General features: G+C 46.7%; 1 protein-coding gene across 1 annotated transcript in view; it reads right to left on the reverse strand.

The window, feature by feature from the left end:
• LOC139280163 (protein kinase C-binding protein NELL1-like) overlaps positions 1-15,260 on the reverse strand; it is a 1,006,941-nt gene that overhangs the window by 741,656 nt on the left and 250,025 nt on the right. The window contains exon 11 of the mRNA XM_070899716.1: positions 11,900-11,999. Coding sequence (XP_070755817.1) covers positions 11,900-11,999 — 100 coding nt within the window. The remainder of the gene's footprint in view (positions 1-11,899; positions 12,000-15,260) is intronic.

The raw sequence follows: 15,260 nt of genomic DNA on the forward strand, positions 1-15,260 counted from the left end.
AAAACTGTTTCCACCTGTGGTGAATCCACAACCAAGGATCATAAATATGAGATAGCCACGAGCAGATCAAGTAAAGAATTTAGGAAGAATTAGAGAGCGGTTAGAATGTGGAACTTAAGGTCACATGGAACGGTTGAAGTAAGCAACATTGATGCATTTAAGGGGAGGGAGAAGGGGATAGAGGGATATGGGGGCAAGATGAGAGAGAAGAGGCTCATGTGACGTATAAATACCAGCATATACCTGCTGGGCCGAATTGCCTGTTTCTGGGATGTAGATTGTATGTAATTCTATATAAATATAAATGCACAAAATAGTTATCCTGTCAGTGTTATACCTTACACCAAACTATTTTGTGGAAACCAATTGGACTTACTCAAAAGATCAATGTATTGATTACTCAATTGCGGTGAAAAGAAGTTTGGAAGTGCACCAATAACATTCTGAATCTTTTCAATGTAAAGTTATAGATTTACTGCTTAACTCTTCTATCTTCTTCAAGGTTCAGTAGCACAACCAATTACCCAAAGCAAACAGTCAGAAAATATCCGCAGACATAAATAAATAAATAAAAGTTACCTCCTCACAGTTTCATTCAAACTCTCAATTCAACTGTATTATTCATAACAGAGTTAATCTTCCATGAGTCATATATAGAGCTAGATTTTATGAATTAGAGCATCATGGAGCAGGAGTGCAAATCAGGAATTCAGGCATGAAGATCAGCTTTAATGGATGGAAAATTGTGTAGGTTGTGATGAACTCCACACCCCAATTCGCGATGCATGCTCCCATAGCACAAAGCTCCACCCCAGCAGCACTAATTCATAAAATATTCCCTCTAATGTTAAAGTGCTCTTCGGGTTTCTTCGACACAGGCAGTCTTCAGCTCTACAGCAGTAGAACTTGACAATTCAGTGCTGCAGTCTCCCAGACACAAATTCTGCCTAGTATGTCGACAAAATTCCCCGCATTTATTGAGACATCCTTCTGGCTATTCTTAGGATGCTGACTTACAAAGTCATCCAGAAAGTTGCGATAAATAAAGATATTCTTCTTCCATGTTTACGAGGATGTTGCCAGGTCTGGAGAATTTTAGCTATGAGGAAAGATTGGATGGGCTGGGGTTGTTTTTTTTGGAACAGAGGAGGCTGAGCGGTGTATAAAATTGAGGTGTATAAAATTGAGGGGCCGAGATAGAGTGGATAGGAAGGACCTATTTCCCTCAGCAGAGAGGTCAATAATCAGGGGGCATAGATTTAAAGTAATTGGTGAAAGGATTAGAGGGGAGTTGAGGAGAACTTTTTTTACCCAGAGGGTGGTGGGGGTCTGGAACTCACTGCCTGAAAGAGTGGCAGAGATAGAAACCCTCATCACATTTGAAGTGCCGTAACCTAAAAGGCTAAGGACCAATAGCTGGGATTCGGCTGAATAGCTCTTTTTCGGCCGACACAGGCACGATGGGTCGAATAGCCTCCTTTCATGCCATAAACTTCTATAGGGCCGATTTTTATCAAGGCCTCCACCCGCCCAACTGCAGCCCAAAGTGTCGCCGATGGCCGCCAAGGTACCAGACGGTACTTTGGGCGGGATATTCATGGCCGAGGTCCCTCGAAGGTCGGCGGGCGACGAATGGACGACGTGTGCCACCAAACTGGGTGGCAGCGGGCGGGAGGTCTCATTCTCGGTAGCAGAGGTGCTTGCCGCCCACGGAAGGTCGAAGAGCTGGAAAAGAAAATCACCATTAAAAAATAAAAGATCTCCGGGGACCCCATGCAGGTAAATCGCTGTTGAAATTTTTTTTTTTAATAATATTCAGGTTCTTCCTACTTACCGTCGGGAACAGACCAGCCTCCACGCAGCAGTCCACCCCCGCTCTGTCGCCGAGTCTTGCCGACTCCCGCCCAGAGAAATCTGGGAGCTCGGCGGGCAGGAGCTCAGTTGCGCCACTCGGCCGTCCGCTGGCGGTTCCCAGCGGCTCTCCCCTCCCGCCCGCTCCAGGCCATCTCGAAAGTGGATCAAGAGGAGCAATATCGGCGGCAGCGGGCAGTGAGTTGTTCAATTTTGGCCCCTATGATTCTATGTTGAAATTCCTCTTCAACTTCTAATTTGTCTTTCTCTATCTCTCCTTAATTTTGGAGTGCAAGTATAACTCATTTGGAGTAAGACCTAGTCTGTTAGATTTTCCCCTTGCAGCCTCTCTACACTTTTGCATGTCGGCACATGCCAGGCAGAGGACGACTTAAGTTAATATTGCTCCTTTAATGTAGAAAATGTACCAGGGTGTTCCACAGAGGAAAAACCTATGCCACACAGGAGAAGAGGAGAAGGGTGAAGCATGGTCAGAGGTAGGGAGAGAGGCAGCAAGGTTTAGGGCGAGAGTTGCAAGAAGTACAACTGGGACAGGTGAGGCCTATCAGGTGTTACAGAAGTAAGAAAAAGGTCATCATCATCGGCGGTCCCTCGAAATCGAGGAAAACTTGCTTCCACTCTAAAAGTGAGTTCTTAGGTGACTGAACAGTCCAATACGGGAATTACAGTCTCTGTCACAGGTGGGACAGTCAGACGTTGAAGGAAAGGGTGGGTGGGACTGGTTTGCCGCATGCTCTTTCCGCTGCCTGCGCTTGTTTTCTGCATGCTCTCGGCGACGAGACTCGAGGTGCTCAGCGCCCTCCCGGATGCATTTCCTCCACTTAGGGCAGTCCATAGCCAGAGACTCCCAGTTGTCAGTGGTGATGTTGCATTTCATCAAGGAGGCTTTGAGGGTGTCCTTGAAACGTTTCCGCTGCCCACCTTGGGCTCGCTTGCCGTAGGAGTTCTGAGCAGAGCGCCTGCCCTGGGAGTCTTGTATCAGGCATGCGAACCCCCTAGAAAAAGGTACACGCACAGTGATGGCCCTTGTCCTTTACAATGTACTGTACCTGGCTATGCAAGTGGCACATAGTTTACTGTTACACACTGTGTGTGCACGGGCAGTGAGTCACACCGTGGCCTGTGTGGTACCTTGCAGTGCAGAGAGGCAGCTGGTAGCTAGCAGAAGAGCTCATCGGCCAGCCGGCCCGGCCCAACAACGCACTTCAGGTCCCTTCGGCCAGAGGGCCTGACCCAGCAACGCACACCAGGTCCCTTCGGCCAGCCGGCCCGGCCCATCGACGCACTCCAGGTTCCTTTGGCCAGAAGGCCTGACCCAACGACGCGCTCCAGGTCCCTTCAGCCAGAGGGCCTGACCCAACAACGCACTCTGGGTCCCTTCGACCAGCTGGCCCGGCCCAGCGGCGCACTCTGGGTCCCTTCAGCCAGAGGGCCCGGTCCAGCCTCGCACTCCGAGTCTCTTCAGCCAGCCAGCCAAGCCCAACGACGGGCTGTACCTGCCCTAGATCATTAGCAGTGAACACTGACTGGGCTGTAGACTACTGACTTATATTTAGACTTTTAATTAACTTTTAATCCACTTTTAAACTTTTAATCAACTTGAGAAACTTTTTAAACGATTTGGGAAAATGTTTAAACTTTTAAACAACTTGGAGAATTTTTCTTTTGAAACCTCCGGAGAAACTTTGGAAAACTTTGGAAGAAATTTTTAAAACATCCCTCGGAATCCAGCGGACAACTGACGTTCCTAATGCCTGACCCCAACCAAGCCTCGGGCCACCTACCATCAAGGACGCTACTCAGCGCCGAGCTTGCGGCCAACATCTCGCCGCAGGCAATCAGGCTCATACAGCAGTGCCTGGTCTCCAGTCATCGTAGACCCACTTGCCACTGGATCATGACCTAGCTCTGTCAAGCCCGTGTGTGTTGCCGGTGTGCAGCGGCCACCCCACGTTAAAAGAACTCGCGCACAGGCATCTTCCACTTCATTAACATGAAGTTTTGGACCTGGAATGTCAGGACCCTCCTGGACAACTCCAACAGCGACAGGCCGGAATGCCGTACCGCCATAGTCGCCCGAGAACATAGACACTTTGACATCGACATCGCCGCCCTAAGCAAGACCCGGCGGGCAGGGAAAGCCAGCTCAAGGAACAAGGTGGAGGTTACACCTTTTTCTGGAAAGCAAAACGAGAGGAAGAACGCCGCTTCCACGGAGTCGGCTTCGCCATCAAAAATGAGCTGGTCGATCGCCTCAAAGACTCCCCCTCCGGGGTTAACAAACACCTCATAACTCTCCAACTTACCCTATCCCGGAACCAATGCGCCACAGTCATCAGTGCGTACACCCCAACTCTCGATGCAACGGATGAGACCAAAGAGGGTTTTTATTCCAACTTCGAAACATCCCTGACCCACGTCCCCGTGGGTGACAAATTGATCCTCCTAGGTGACCTCAACACCTGGGTCAGCAATGACACAGCTCTCTGGGGAGGCGTGATTGGCAGAGAGGGTATAGGGAAAGCCAACTCCAGCGGTACCCTACCAATGACTAGAATATGAACTCCTCATCACCAACCCTCTTCTCAATCTTCCTCGCTGTCATGCTCCACCTCACATTCAACAAGCTCCCCGCTGGAGTGGAACTAAACTACAGAACCAGGGGAAGCTGTTTAACCTATGCCGCCTCCAGGCCAGGTCCAAGATCACTCCAACCTCTGTCGTTGAGCTACAGTACGCGGACGACGCCTGCGTCTGCACACATTCTGAGGCTGAACTCCAGGATACAGTCGATGTATTTACTGACACATATGAAAGCATGGGCCTTACGCTAAACATCTGTAAGACAAAGGTCCTCCACCAGCCTGTCCTCGCCGCACAGCGCTGCCCCCCAGACATCAAGATCCACGGCGCGGCCCTCGACAACGTGGACCATTTCCCATACCTCGGGAGCCTCTTGTCAACAAAAGCAGATGTTGATGCGGAGATTCAACACCGCCTCCAGAGTGCCAGTGCAGCCTTCGGCTGAGGAAAGGAGTGTTCGAAGACCAGGCCCTCAAATCTACCACCAAGCTCATGGTACAGGGCTGTAGTAATACCCACCCTCCTGTATGGTTCAGAGGCATGGACGATGTACAGAAGACACCTCAAGTCGTTGGAGATATATCACCAACGATGTCTCCGCAAGATCCTGCAAATCCCCTGGGAGGACAGGCGCACCAACATCAGTTTTCCCGTCCAGGCTAACATCCCCAGCATTGAAGCACTGACCACACTCGATCAGCTTCACTGGGCAGGCCACATAGTTCGCATGCCAGACACGAGACTCCCAAAGCAAGTGCTCTATGCGGAGCTCCTTCTCGGCAAACGAGCCAAAGGTGGGCAGCGGAAATGTTACAAGAACACCCTCAAAGTCTCCCTGATAAAGTGCGACATCACCACTGACACCTGGGAGTCCCTGGCCAAAGACCGCCCTAAGTGGAGAAAGTGCTTCCGGGAGGATGTTGAGCACTTCGAGTCTCAACGCCGAGAGCGTGCAGAGGTCAAGCACAGGTAGCGGAAGGAGCGTGCAGCAAACCAGTCCCACCTATCCCTTCCCTCAACGACTGTCTGTCCCACCTGTGACAGAGTCTGTGGCTCTCGTATTGGACTGTTCAGCCACCAAAGAACTCACTTCAGGAGTGGAAGCAAGTCTTCCTCGATTCCGAGGGACTGCCTATGATGTTGAAGACTTTTACATAATGGCATAAGACAAGAGTGCCAAGCCCATGGCACATGGGCAGAATCAGGCTTGTGTCACAATCTTATCAGGCCCACAGACCTTTGCCTTCTGGTCCATCCAGCCAGCAGAAACAGCAATGGAATTGCAGGAATTAAGAAACCTTGCATATAGCTCTGATGCCTTACTCAGGAGGAGCGTGGTGGATGACCATGTTAGTTCTGACTCCCAGCAGCCCTGCCCTCCTCTTTCAGTCAGGACCTGCAGTGCTGAGGATTCCAGAGGCAGGGCCTGACTGAAGGGGAAGAGCAGTGGTGCAGGGCGTGGAAGCTGTAAGGCAAATCAGTGCGTTGTTGCTCAGAAATTTGCTAGTGCTGCCTGTGACTGGTTTAAATTCCGACATTCCCACCGGCAGATCAGCTGTGCAAGGTTCTGTCAGCACCTCATCTCATTTGCGTGTTTCTCTGTAATCTCCTCCGGCGTTACAACCCTCCGAGGTCTCTGCCCTCCTCCAATTCTGGCCTCTTGCGCAAACACCCGATTTTCAGTGCTCCACCATTGTTGGCCGTGCCTTCAGCTGCCGAGGTCCTAAGCTGTGGAATTACCTCACTAAACCTCTCCACCTCTTTCCTCCTTTAAGTCGCTCCTTAAAACCTACCACGCTTCTGATCACCAGTCCTAATATCTCTTTATGTGACTCAGTATCAAATTTCACCTGATAATGCTCCTGTGAAGCGCCTTGAGACATTTTATTACGTTAAACGCACAATATAAATACAAATTGTTGTTATTGTGTATTTGGCGCGGGATGGGCGAGGTCTGGAGATCAGGAGTGGCGAGGACGGATGAGGCACGGAGGAGCAGAGAGGTCGGAGCCCAGAGGTAGAGCAGCGTGGACAAGACCAAGGGAAGGCGCAACACGGGCCAATAGCGAGGCTGTGAGGTTTTGAGGCTCACATTGCATACTATGAATTCCATGTAGAGAGAGGTCCTGTGGGAAGAAGGAAGGAAGGAGGACAGTAGGAGTACGTTTGAGTTTGTGTGTATGTATTGGCACATACTGGTCTCCAGTCGTCTTGGATCCCCTTGCCACTGCTCCGTCAAGCCCGTGTGGTGGCTGATGTGCAACGGCCACCCCACGTTAAAATAATTCACGCACAGGCCTCTTCCACCATTTAAAATTAGTTCATCAGTCACCTGAGTGGAAGCAAGTCAGCCTCGACCCCGAGGGACTGCCGATGTTGAGGATGGAAAGAACAATTGCCCATGTTGGAACAACTGACTGATCAAGGCTCACAAAGGCAGATCCTGAAGATGGCAACTTATTGCCCATCCCCCTGCCTAATATGCTCGACCCTCCACGGGCACCTATTAACCAACAACAACATTTTGCATCTTTATAGCGCCTTTTAACAAAGTAAAACGTCCAAAAGGTGCTTCACAGGAACAAAATCAGCCAAAAATTGGCACCAAGCCAAGGCAGATATCGGGGCAGGAAGAGCTTGGCTTTAAGGAGCATCTCAAAGGAGCAGAGAAAAGTAGCGAGGTTGAGGGGGGAATTCAACAGCTGAGGGACAAGGCGGCAGAAGGCGTGGAAACTGCGTCGCACACATGCTAAAGTTGTGAGGGTAAATGATCCCTTAATCAAATGCAGCCAGTTCACTAGTTGCATCATAAAGATCTGGAACACAGCCCAAAAAGTGGGAGTGATATTATGAACATGTCTAGCAGATAAATAATTTTGTTCCTAACTCTACCAGTCTTTCATTTTTACTCTGAGAAGTTCAAAAGTGAAGTGTGGTACGCTGCACAAGATAGGAAGCGGTGTAACGTAAGTTCATTTGATTGATTCCTGGGATGAGAGGGCTGTCTTATGATGAGAGATTGAGTAGAATGGGCCTATACTCTGGCGTTTAAAAGAATAAGAGGTGATCTCATTGAAACATACAAAATTCTGAAGGGGATTGACAGGGTAGATTCCCCTGGCTGGAGTGTCTCGAACTAGGGGGCACACTCTCACGATAAGGGGTAGGCCATTTAAGACAGAGATGAGGTGGAATTTCTTCACTCAGAGGGTTGTGAAGCTTTGGAATTCTCTGCCCCAGAGGGTTGTGGATGCTGAGTCTCTGAATATATTCAAGGCTGAGATAGATAGATCTTTGGAGTCTAGAGGAATCAAGGGATATGGAGATCAGGTGGGAAAGTGGAGCTGAGGTCGATGATCAACCATGATCTTATTGAATGGCAGAGCAGGCTCAAGGGGCCGTATGACCTGCTCCTGCTTTTATTTCTTATATTCTTATATTCTTATGATATAAAAAAAACAAGCAAGCAGCCTTTCTCCGGACTGCACTGCAATTGTACTGATGAAATGCAATTATCAAGTCTCAGGGGTGTGCTCGAGGAGTGCGTGGACCCGATGACATTTCCCCTACACACAGCTGACTCTGGAATCAGGAGTCAGTGTTTTAGAACCTCACCTTTATTATTAACATTGGATGACATGGAAATTACAGCACAGAAACAGGCCATTCAGTCCAACTAGTCTGCGCTGGTGTATAGGCTCCTCACGAGCTTCCTCTCACCCAACAAGCAGCAAATAAAAATTCAGGAAGCAAATAACTTAAGTCATAACGCTATGAAATCAAAGCGTAATAAAATAACATATACTTAGGAATAAGAAATGGGAAGCACAGTAAAGTAACAAAGTGCCAATATCTAAAAGAAATACCATTTGCGCACTGATTTTAGGTAAAACAGAAATTCCTTGAAAGGTGCCAAGAATGTCCCCGACAAACCCTGAACTCGTAGTTCTGTATCATCTGTGCTCCAGTAGTGGGAATAGATCATGGTCACAATTCGACATGTTGCCGTTCTACCCTCTGCCAAGCCATTGGGTGGAGATGGTGGGTGAAGATCAAAAGGTTCTTCATAGGATCAATAGGCAGAGGAGGAATAGGTTATTTTGTAAAGACCACAATATTAAGGGGATAGGTAAACTAAGCACAAATCCAGTTGTACTGAAGGATTTACAACCACTTCTATTATGGTTTTGAGGCACAAGAGGGTACAAAAACTTACGGTCAGGCTTAGCATATTCAGCAGAACAAAAGCGCAGGAAAATAGGAAAATCATGTTAAATTTGGTCACTAGCTTTAAAAAAATAAACTAACCAACGAAAGCAAGACTTTGTGTGCAATAAGCATTACCTTCATAGAATCATAGAATTATTACGACACAGAAGGGGGCCATTCAGCCCATTGAGTCCGTGCCATTCTAAAAAGAGTTACCCAGCCTAATCCCAGCTTCCGGCACTAGGTCCGTAGCCCTTTAGGTTATGGTTCTTTAAATGCACATCCAAGTTTTTAAATATGATAAGGTTTTCTACCTCTACCATCCTTTCAGGCAGTGAGTTCCAGACCCCTACCACCCTCTGGGTGAAGAAAATTTTCCTCATCTCCCCTCTAATTCTTCTACCAACTACTTTAAATCTATGCCCCTTGGTTATTGACTCCTCTGTTGAGGGAAATAGGACCTTCCTATCCACACTATCTAGGCTCCTCATAATTTTATACACCAGAATAAAATCTCCCCTCAGCTTCCTCTGTTCCAAGGAAAACAACCCCAGCCTATCCTTGGCTGCCTGCTATTTATCCCTTACTTATTATTGGCAGCAGTTCTTACAAATACAACAACTTACATTTAGATAGTGCCTCCAACGTTGGAAAAGGTGCTTCATGGGTGGGTAATCAGACAAAAATAGACACAAGAGCTAAAAGGACTTAACGTTTGGCCAAAGATTGTACGTTTTAAGGAGGGACTTAAATGAGAAGACGGAGGTGGAAAGGCAGTTTAGAGTTTAGGGCCTAGACAAGCGATGGTATGGTCGCCAATGGTGAGATGAAGGGAGTGGGGGATTCATAGGAGCAATGTTCCCACTAAGCTACGTGTGTATGTGTGCGGCCGCACAGTAATCGGCAAGGTCCTGCGCAGACCCATCACAAGCTTTTCCACTGGAAATATCACGCATGTGCCGCAGAAATTTAAAGGGACCGCGCATTGAAATAAACAGGCTGCACACAGCAAAGCGCAGCTTAGAGGGAACTTGGGATAGGAGGCCACAGAAACAGTACTCAGAATGATCTGAGAAAGAGACATTTTGTTCAGTTATGGACACGATACCCAGGCACTGATATTCAGAGGTTGATACAGTCATCCACCAGCCAAATCGCAGTGGAGAAAAAACTGCCGCCTCGCCTACATTTGGCAAGAACCAATGAATTACGGGCATTGCCTTGTAACTGGTACACACAGAGACCGACTGCATTTCACTCTGCTGGTACATTCACAGAAGTCTCTCCTGTTAACACAGACATCAGCATTCTCAGCAGGTACAGGGGTGAATACGCGACGGACGTCAATGTGACCCAAAGCATTGGGGAAGTCGGCAATTTGCAAGACATTGTCCTTCTGGTTTGTTGCGGGAACGTCGTGCCCTCCTAGACAGAGGCAGCGACGAATTTCGAGGAACGACTATAGATATCAGTGACTGGCTAATACCCGCAATTCACATAGCAGATATCTGAAGGTCACAGTGAATAAATGGTGAGCAGTGTACACTGGCACCAATGAGAAATAATTGGTGTGAGACTCTCCAAATCCTCTTAACTCATCATGCAGCCTTTTCTTATTAAAACTAATTCTCCAACAAAAAAAAGCACTTGTCAGATCAATCAATAAAACTAATCATCTGTAAATCCTGGGGGGGTGCCTTTCTTTCCTGATTTCCAGCAAGCTGGCGCCAGCAATTGTCATTAGCTCCTTTTAAATCCATTACAAAAAGAAAATTTGCCAGCTACTCTACACTGTTTCTCATCATTTACTCTGTAACAGAATGGAGCAAACAATGATACAACAAGCAGGGACTTTAAAAATAATTGGAGACGATTAAAATCACAATTGTTTGCAAAATGGCTCATTTACATAGACAAAACATTAATACAATGCAGCTGTAACAATGGCACAGAACGTCTTGCTGGTTGAACACGGAGAAACATGCAGTCAGGCACAGAAGAGGCTACTCCATTTGTGACACATTGCAAGGATTGACCTGACCTGTGCAAGATTCACTTTCTTTACAGCGCTGAGATTAATCAACTAAACAACCTGGAGTTGAGGCTGCTGTTCCTTGTTTAAAGGAGCAGAGTGTTCATCGTGATTAGGCATTTAGACAGAAAATCATTTTTATAGATGCTATGTAAAGGAAAATGCACAGGTTTAGATCATTAAAACAAAGAAAGGGATATGGAGGAATAGACTATTAACTTTGTTTTAAGTCTCCTACTATTATCTCCCACAGCCATGCTCCCTTCTTCAGCCACGAAGGTCGGCTGGTCATGGCTGTGAGATGCTCCACAGTCCACCTCAGTGTCCACCAGGCAATGCGACTCCTGTCGACAATCCCTCAACATCTCCAACTTCATTTTTTCTATTCCAAACAGATGCTTTTAGAACAGGCTTCTCTCCTGGAGGCATTTCCTGGTCAACATTTATCTCTCAACTAACACCACTAAAACAGTTAACCGGCCATTTGTCTCATCGCTGTGTGTGGAACTTTGCTGTGCGTAAATTGGCCGTCACGTTGCAACAGTGACTATGGAGGTGAAATTCAACTTCAGCAGGGGTGCAAAATGGGTGGTAGTGGATCGGCCATTCATTAAACACCCCGCCTGAATTTGGAAAGTAAGGCGGAGTGTAGAACAGGCAAACTAACTGTTCTGACTCATTTTGTACCCCGCCAACTTTGAATTTCACCTTCAATATCGTGAAGCACTTTGGGATGTCCTGAGGACATGAAAGGTGCGATTTAAGTGCAAGTGCTTTTTTTTGAAAGAAGTCTGAAATGTAGGCTAAAGGATTAAACGTTGCGTTGTGTTCATTTAAAATGATTGGAGCTCAGTGTACTGGAAGCAAAATTTTAAAATAGCTGGCATCGGCCCAAATTTTCCCGACCATGCAATTTAAAAAGAATAGGGCAATGGTAAATGTGCTCTCGATTGGAATATGTTCTCAAGTGGCACAGTCGGAGCTCCACTCATTACACTGTGTTACATAGTTATAGTTAGCATCCAATAGAAATCTCAGTACTTGATGGGGTTTATTGGGGAAAGCTTTGTAATGCTGTCTGCATACTGCTGCGGCCCGAAGCATTTGAAACGCTGTCAAAATAACTGGGTCCTAATAAACCTCTGAATGTTAAACTGCTACAAACAGGTGACTGGAGTGTTAAGTTGAAGCATTTATACTTACCACGACATACATTACAGCATCTGTTTTCAGGCTGAATGCGTTCAATCAGTGGGCAATCCAGAGTTGGACACGTCTCATGAACAATGGCCATCGTTCGGTTCTGACAAGCATTAATCAGAGCTATTATTAGACCAATATACTCTCACGCGGCAATGAAGAATATCATTTATGAAACTTTAATGATCTGTATGCAATAGAAATTCATGCACAGCCTCAAACAGTTGTATGTGGAGATCCTTTGACGAATACAGCTCTCTGCTGTATCTTAAAGTAAAGCTGATTTAGAGCTGCTGCCGATGCCATTATAGTTAACCTTTCAAAACTTGTCTCCATTTTCAGTCAACGACTGACATTCTAAGTCACTTTGCCACTAGTAATAATCCGTAAAAATTGATTTTTTTTTAACAGAATATTGGGCTGGAACAAAGTATAGATGGATAGAAAATAGTAGATTCCATACATTAGGGGAAGATTTGCTCTGGTTGCTGTGCAGTGATATTGTAAATGTGCTCCTTTTTAAGACATTACCATCTTGCTACATATAACAATCCGACGAACTCGCCCCACCCACCCCCCGCCAATCAGACCAACCTTCCCAATTCTTTTTATGTAGCCCAATCATTACAGACAAGCTCTGTAATTGATCATTTATACATAATCACCTGGACATGTTGGAGGAAAATATAGAATCATAGAAATTTACAGCATGGAAGTGGGCCATTTCGGCCCATTGTGTCCGCACCGGCTGACAAAGAGCTATCCAGCCTAATCCCACTTTCCAGCCCAGTAGGTTATAGCACATCAAGTGCACATCCAAGTACTTTTTAAAAGTGGTGAAGGTTTCTGCCTCTACCACCCTTTCAGGCAGTGATGTCCAGACCTCCACCATCATCTGGGTGAAGACAAATCCCCTCTAAACCTCCTATCAATTATGTTAAATCTATGCCCCCTGGTTGTTGACCCCTCAGCTAAGGGAAATAGGTCCTTCCTATGCTCTCTATCTAGGTCCTTCATAATTTTATACACCTCAATCAGGTCTCCCCTCAGCCTCCTCATATTGGGGAAAGATTTCTTGTGTGTATTATGTGCAAAGAATTGTAAACTTGCTCTTTTTAAACGAGTTTACAATTTTGTTATACATAGCACACAGAGGACAGCTTCAACCAGTACCTTTAACAGAAAAATCACACAACTCTTTTAAGGAGACAAAATTAAACATTTAAGTCAAGTGCCCCCCGATCTGGGGGACACTCTAAACACTTTTCACATGCCCCTTTTTTTTTTTGTTTTTTTTTTGTGATTTTTTTGTGGGTTTTTTGGGGGTTTATTTGGGCAGTAAAACAAGAGATATATATACAAGTGCCCCCTATAAAAGGGGAGGGGGACACTAAAACCCGGCAATTAAAACAAATTAAACTTTAAAACATATAAAATCAAATTAAAATTTGGTTGCCGGGGGTGACGATGCACTCCAGTTCCTCCGGCGCCCACCTCTCGCGGAAGGCCGCGAGCGTACCGGTGTAAGAAAAATCACACGAGGTTTCTTTTATCAACTCAGCTGCACATATAGATTCATTCATTGCTTCCTCAGCACCTTCAGTCAGCGCAGGCAATATCAAGACCATAAAATGCATTGAGTTTCCAGTCAAGCACACATAGTTACATGGGATCCAAGTATCCGCCCTCTGTAAAAATGGCGCACCTCCATAAGGTGCGCCGACTTTCTGGAATAAAAAAGGCGCCGAAAACTTACCTTGTGATTCTGCGAGCTCCTCAGGACGTCTTCGTGCTCGGTGTGGCGCAGCACAAGAGGTCGGGGGCGGAGCCAGGTCCCGGCGCTGAAAACCGTGCCGGGACCTCTGCACATGCGCACTAGAGTGTGCGCGCATGTGCAGTAACTCCTCGCCCCCGAGGCTGCGTGGGAGGGGCCCAAAGCACGCCAGCCCTAGCTCTGGCCGAATGGGTTACCCAGGCGAAGATCGAGAGTCAGGTCTCCCTCCCGTTCAGCTTCCCCCCCTCCTCTCTCCCCCACTCCACGTAATCAGCGGGGCCCATCTGCCGGCCCAGCATCTCGCTGGGGGCGGGCCCCACCCAAAGTGTCGCCATCGGCAGCTCGGCTTCTTCTATGTCGGCAGCGGGGCCCGTTCAGACTCCACCCACCCCCGGCTCTCGTTCTGCCCTTCCCCCTCCTCTCCTCTCCCCCCCCCTCCTATCTCTCCTCCTCTCTCTCCCACCTCCCCCTCCCTCCCCCCTCTCCACACCTCCCTTCGCCCCCCCTCCTCTCCTGCCTCCCGCTCCCTCTCCCCCCCTCCTCTCCCTACTCCCTCCCCCCACCCCTCGCTGTCAGAAACAAAGAGAGACACTGACAGAGACAGAGAGAGAGAGAGAGAGAGACAGACATTGGGGGGGGGGGGGGGGGCATCCCAGCACGCTGTTGGAGGACTCCCGGTGCTGCAGTAGGTGAGTAGAAACTTAATTTTTTATTTCTTGATTTTTTTTTTTAATTTCGATTGATTTATTGGTTGATTTATTATTTATTTATAATTTATTATTGATGATGGCTCTTTATTTGTAAAAGTGAAGTGTTTAATGTTTGTAAACTTCCCTCCCCCCCCATCTCTCATTCCCTACGCCTGATTTATAAGTGTAGGCAAGGTTTTATCTTAGCGTACGAAAATCTACACTTACTCCATTCTAAGTTAGTTTGGAGTAAGTTTTCGCTGCCCAAACTTGCAAAACAGGCGTAAGTGGCTGGACACAGCCCGTTTTGAAAAAAAAAATCTGTTCTAAAATGAAACTATTGTAACTCACCAGAACTGGAGCAAACGAAATGCCGAGAATTGCAATTTCTGAGATGCTCCATTCTAAACTCGTTGCTCCAAAAAAATAGGAGCAACTCAGGCCGAAGCTTGAGCCCATAAGTACTAATTCCATATACACAAATTCAGACACAAGAGTTGACACATGGAATGGAGCGGGAAGATTGAATCTCATTTGAAGAATGAAAAAAATTAAATTCAAGGTGAGTAAAACATCATTTTCCTTCTTTTTTAAACCTTCATATACACATAGCAATAAATCAATGCAGTGTCAGAAGAGGAGACAGTACTCGATTCATCAGCCAGTATGGATTAATAATACTTTGGGTAAGCATACAATCTACTCTAACCTAATCGAAGTTTTTCACAATTAAACTTGCAACTCATTGCATCTACATTTTTACGCTCTCTCCCCAAGTCTGAGGATATTATCAAAAATGGACAGTAAACAGTTGTCTATTAGTTTTTTATTTCCTTTACCCTTTCATCTGGTGAGATAAATCGCTGCTCAAGAACCATCAGATGCAATCTCCCTACCCCAG

This window comes from Pristiophorus japonicus, chromosome 14 (assembly GCF_044704955.1).
Source record: "Pristiophorus japonicus isolate sPriJap1 chromosome 14, sPriJap1.hap1, whole genome shotgun sequence".
Classification (NCBI taxonomy): domain Eukaryota; kingdom Metazoa; phylum Chordata; class Chondrichthyes; family Pristiophoridae; genus Pristiophorus; species Pristiophorus japonicus.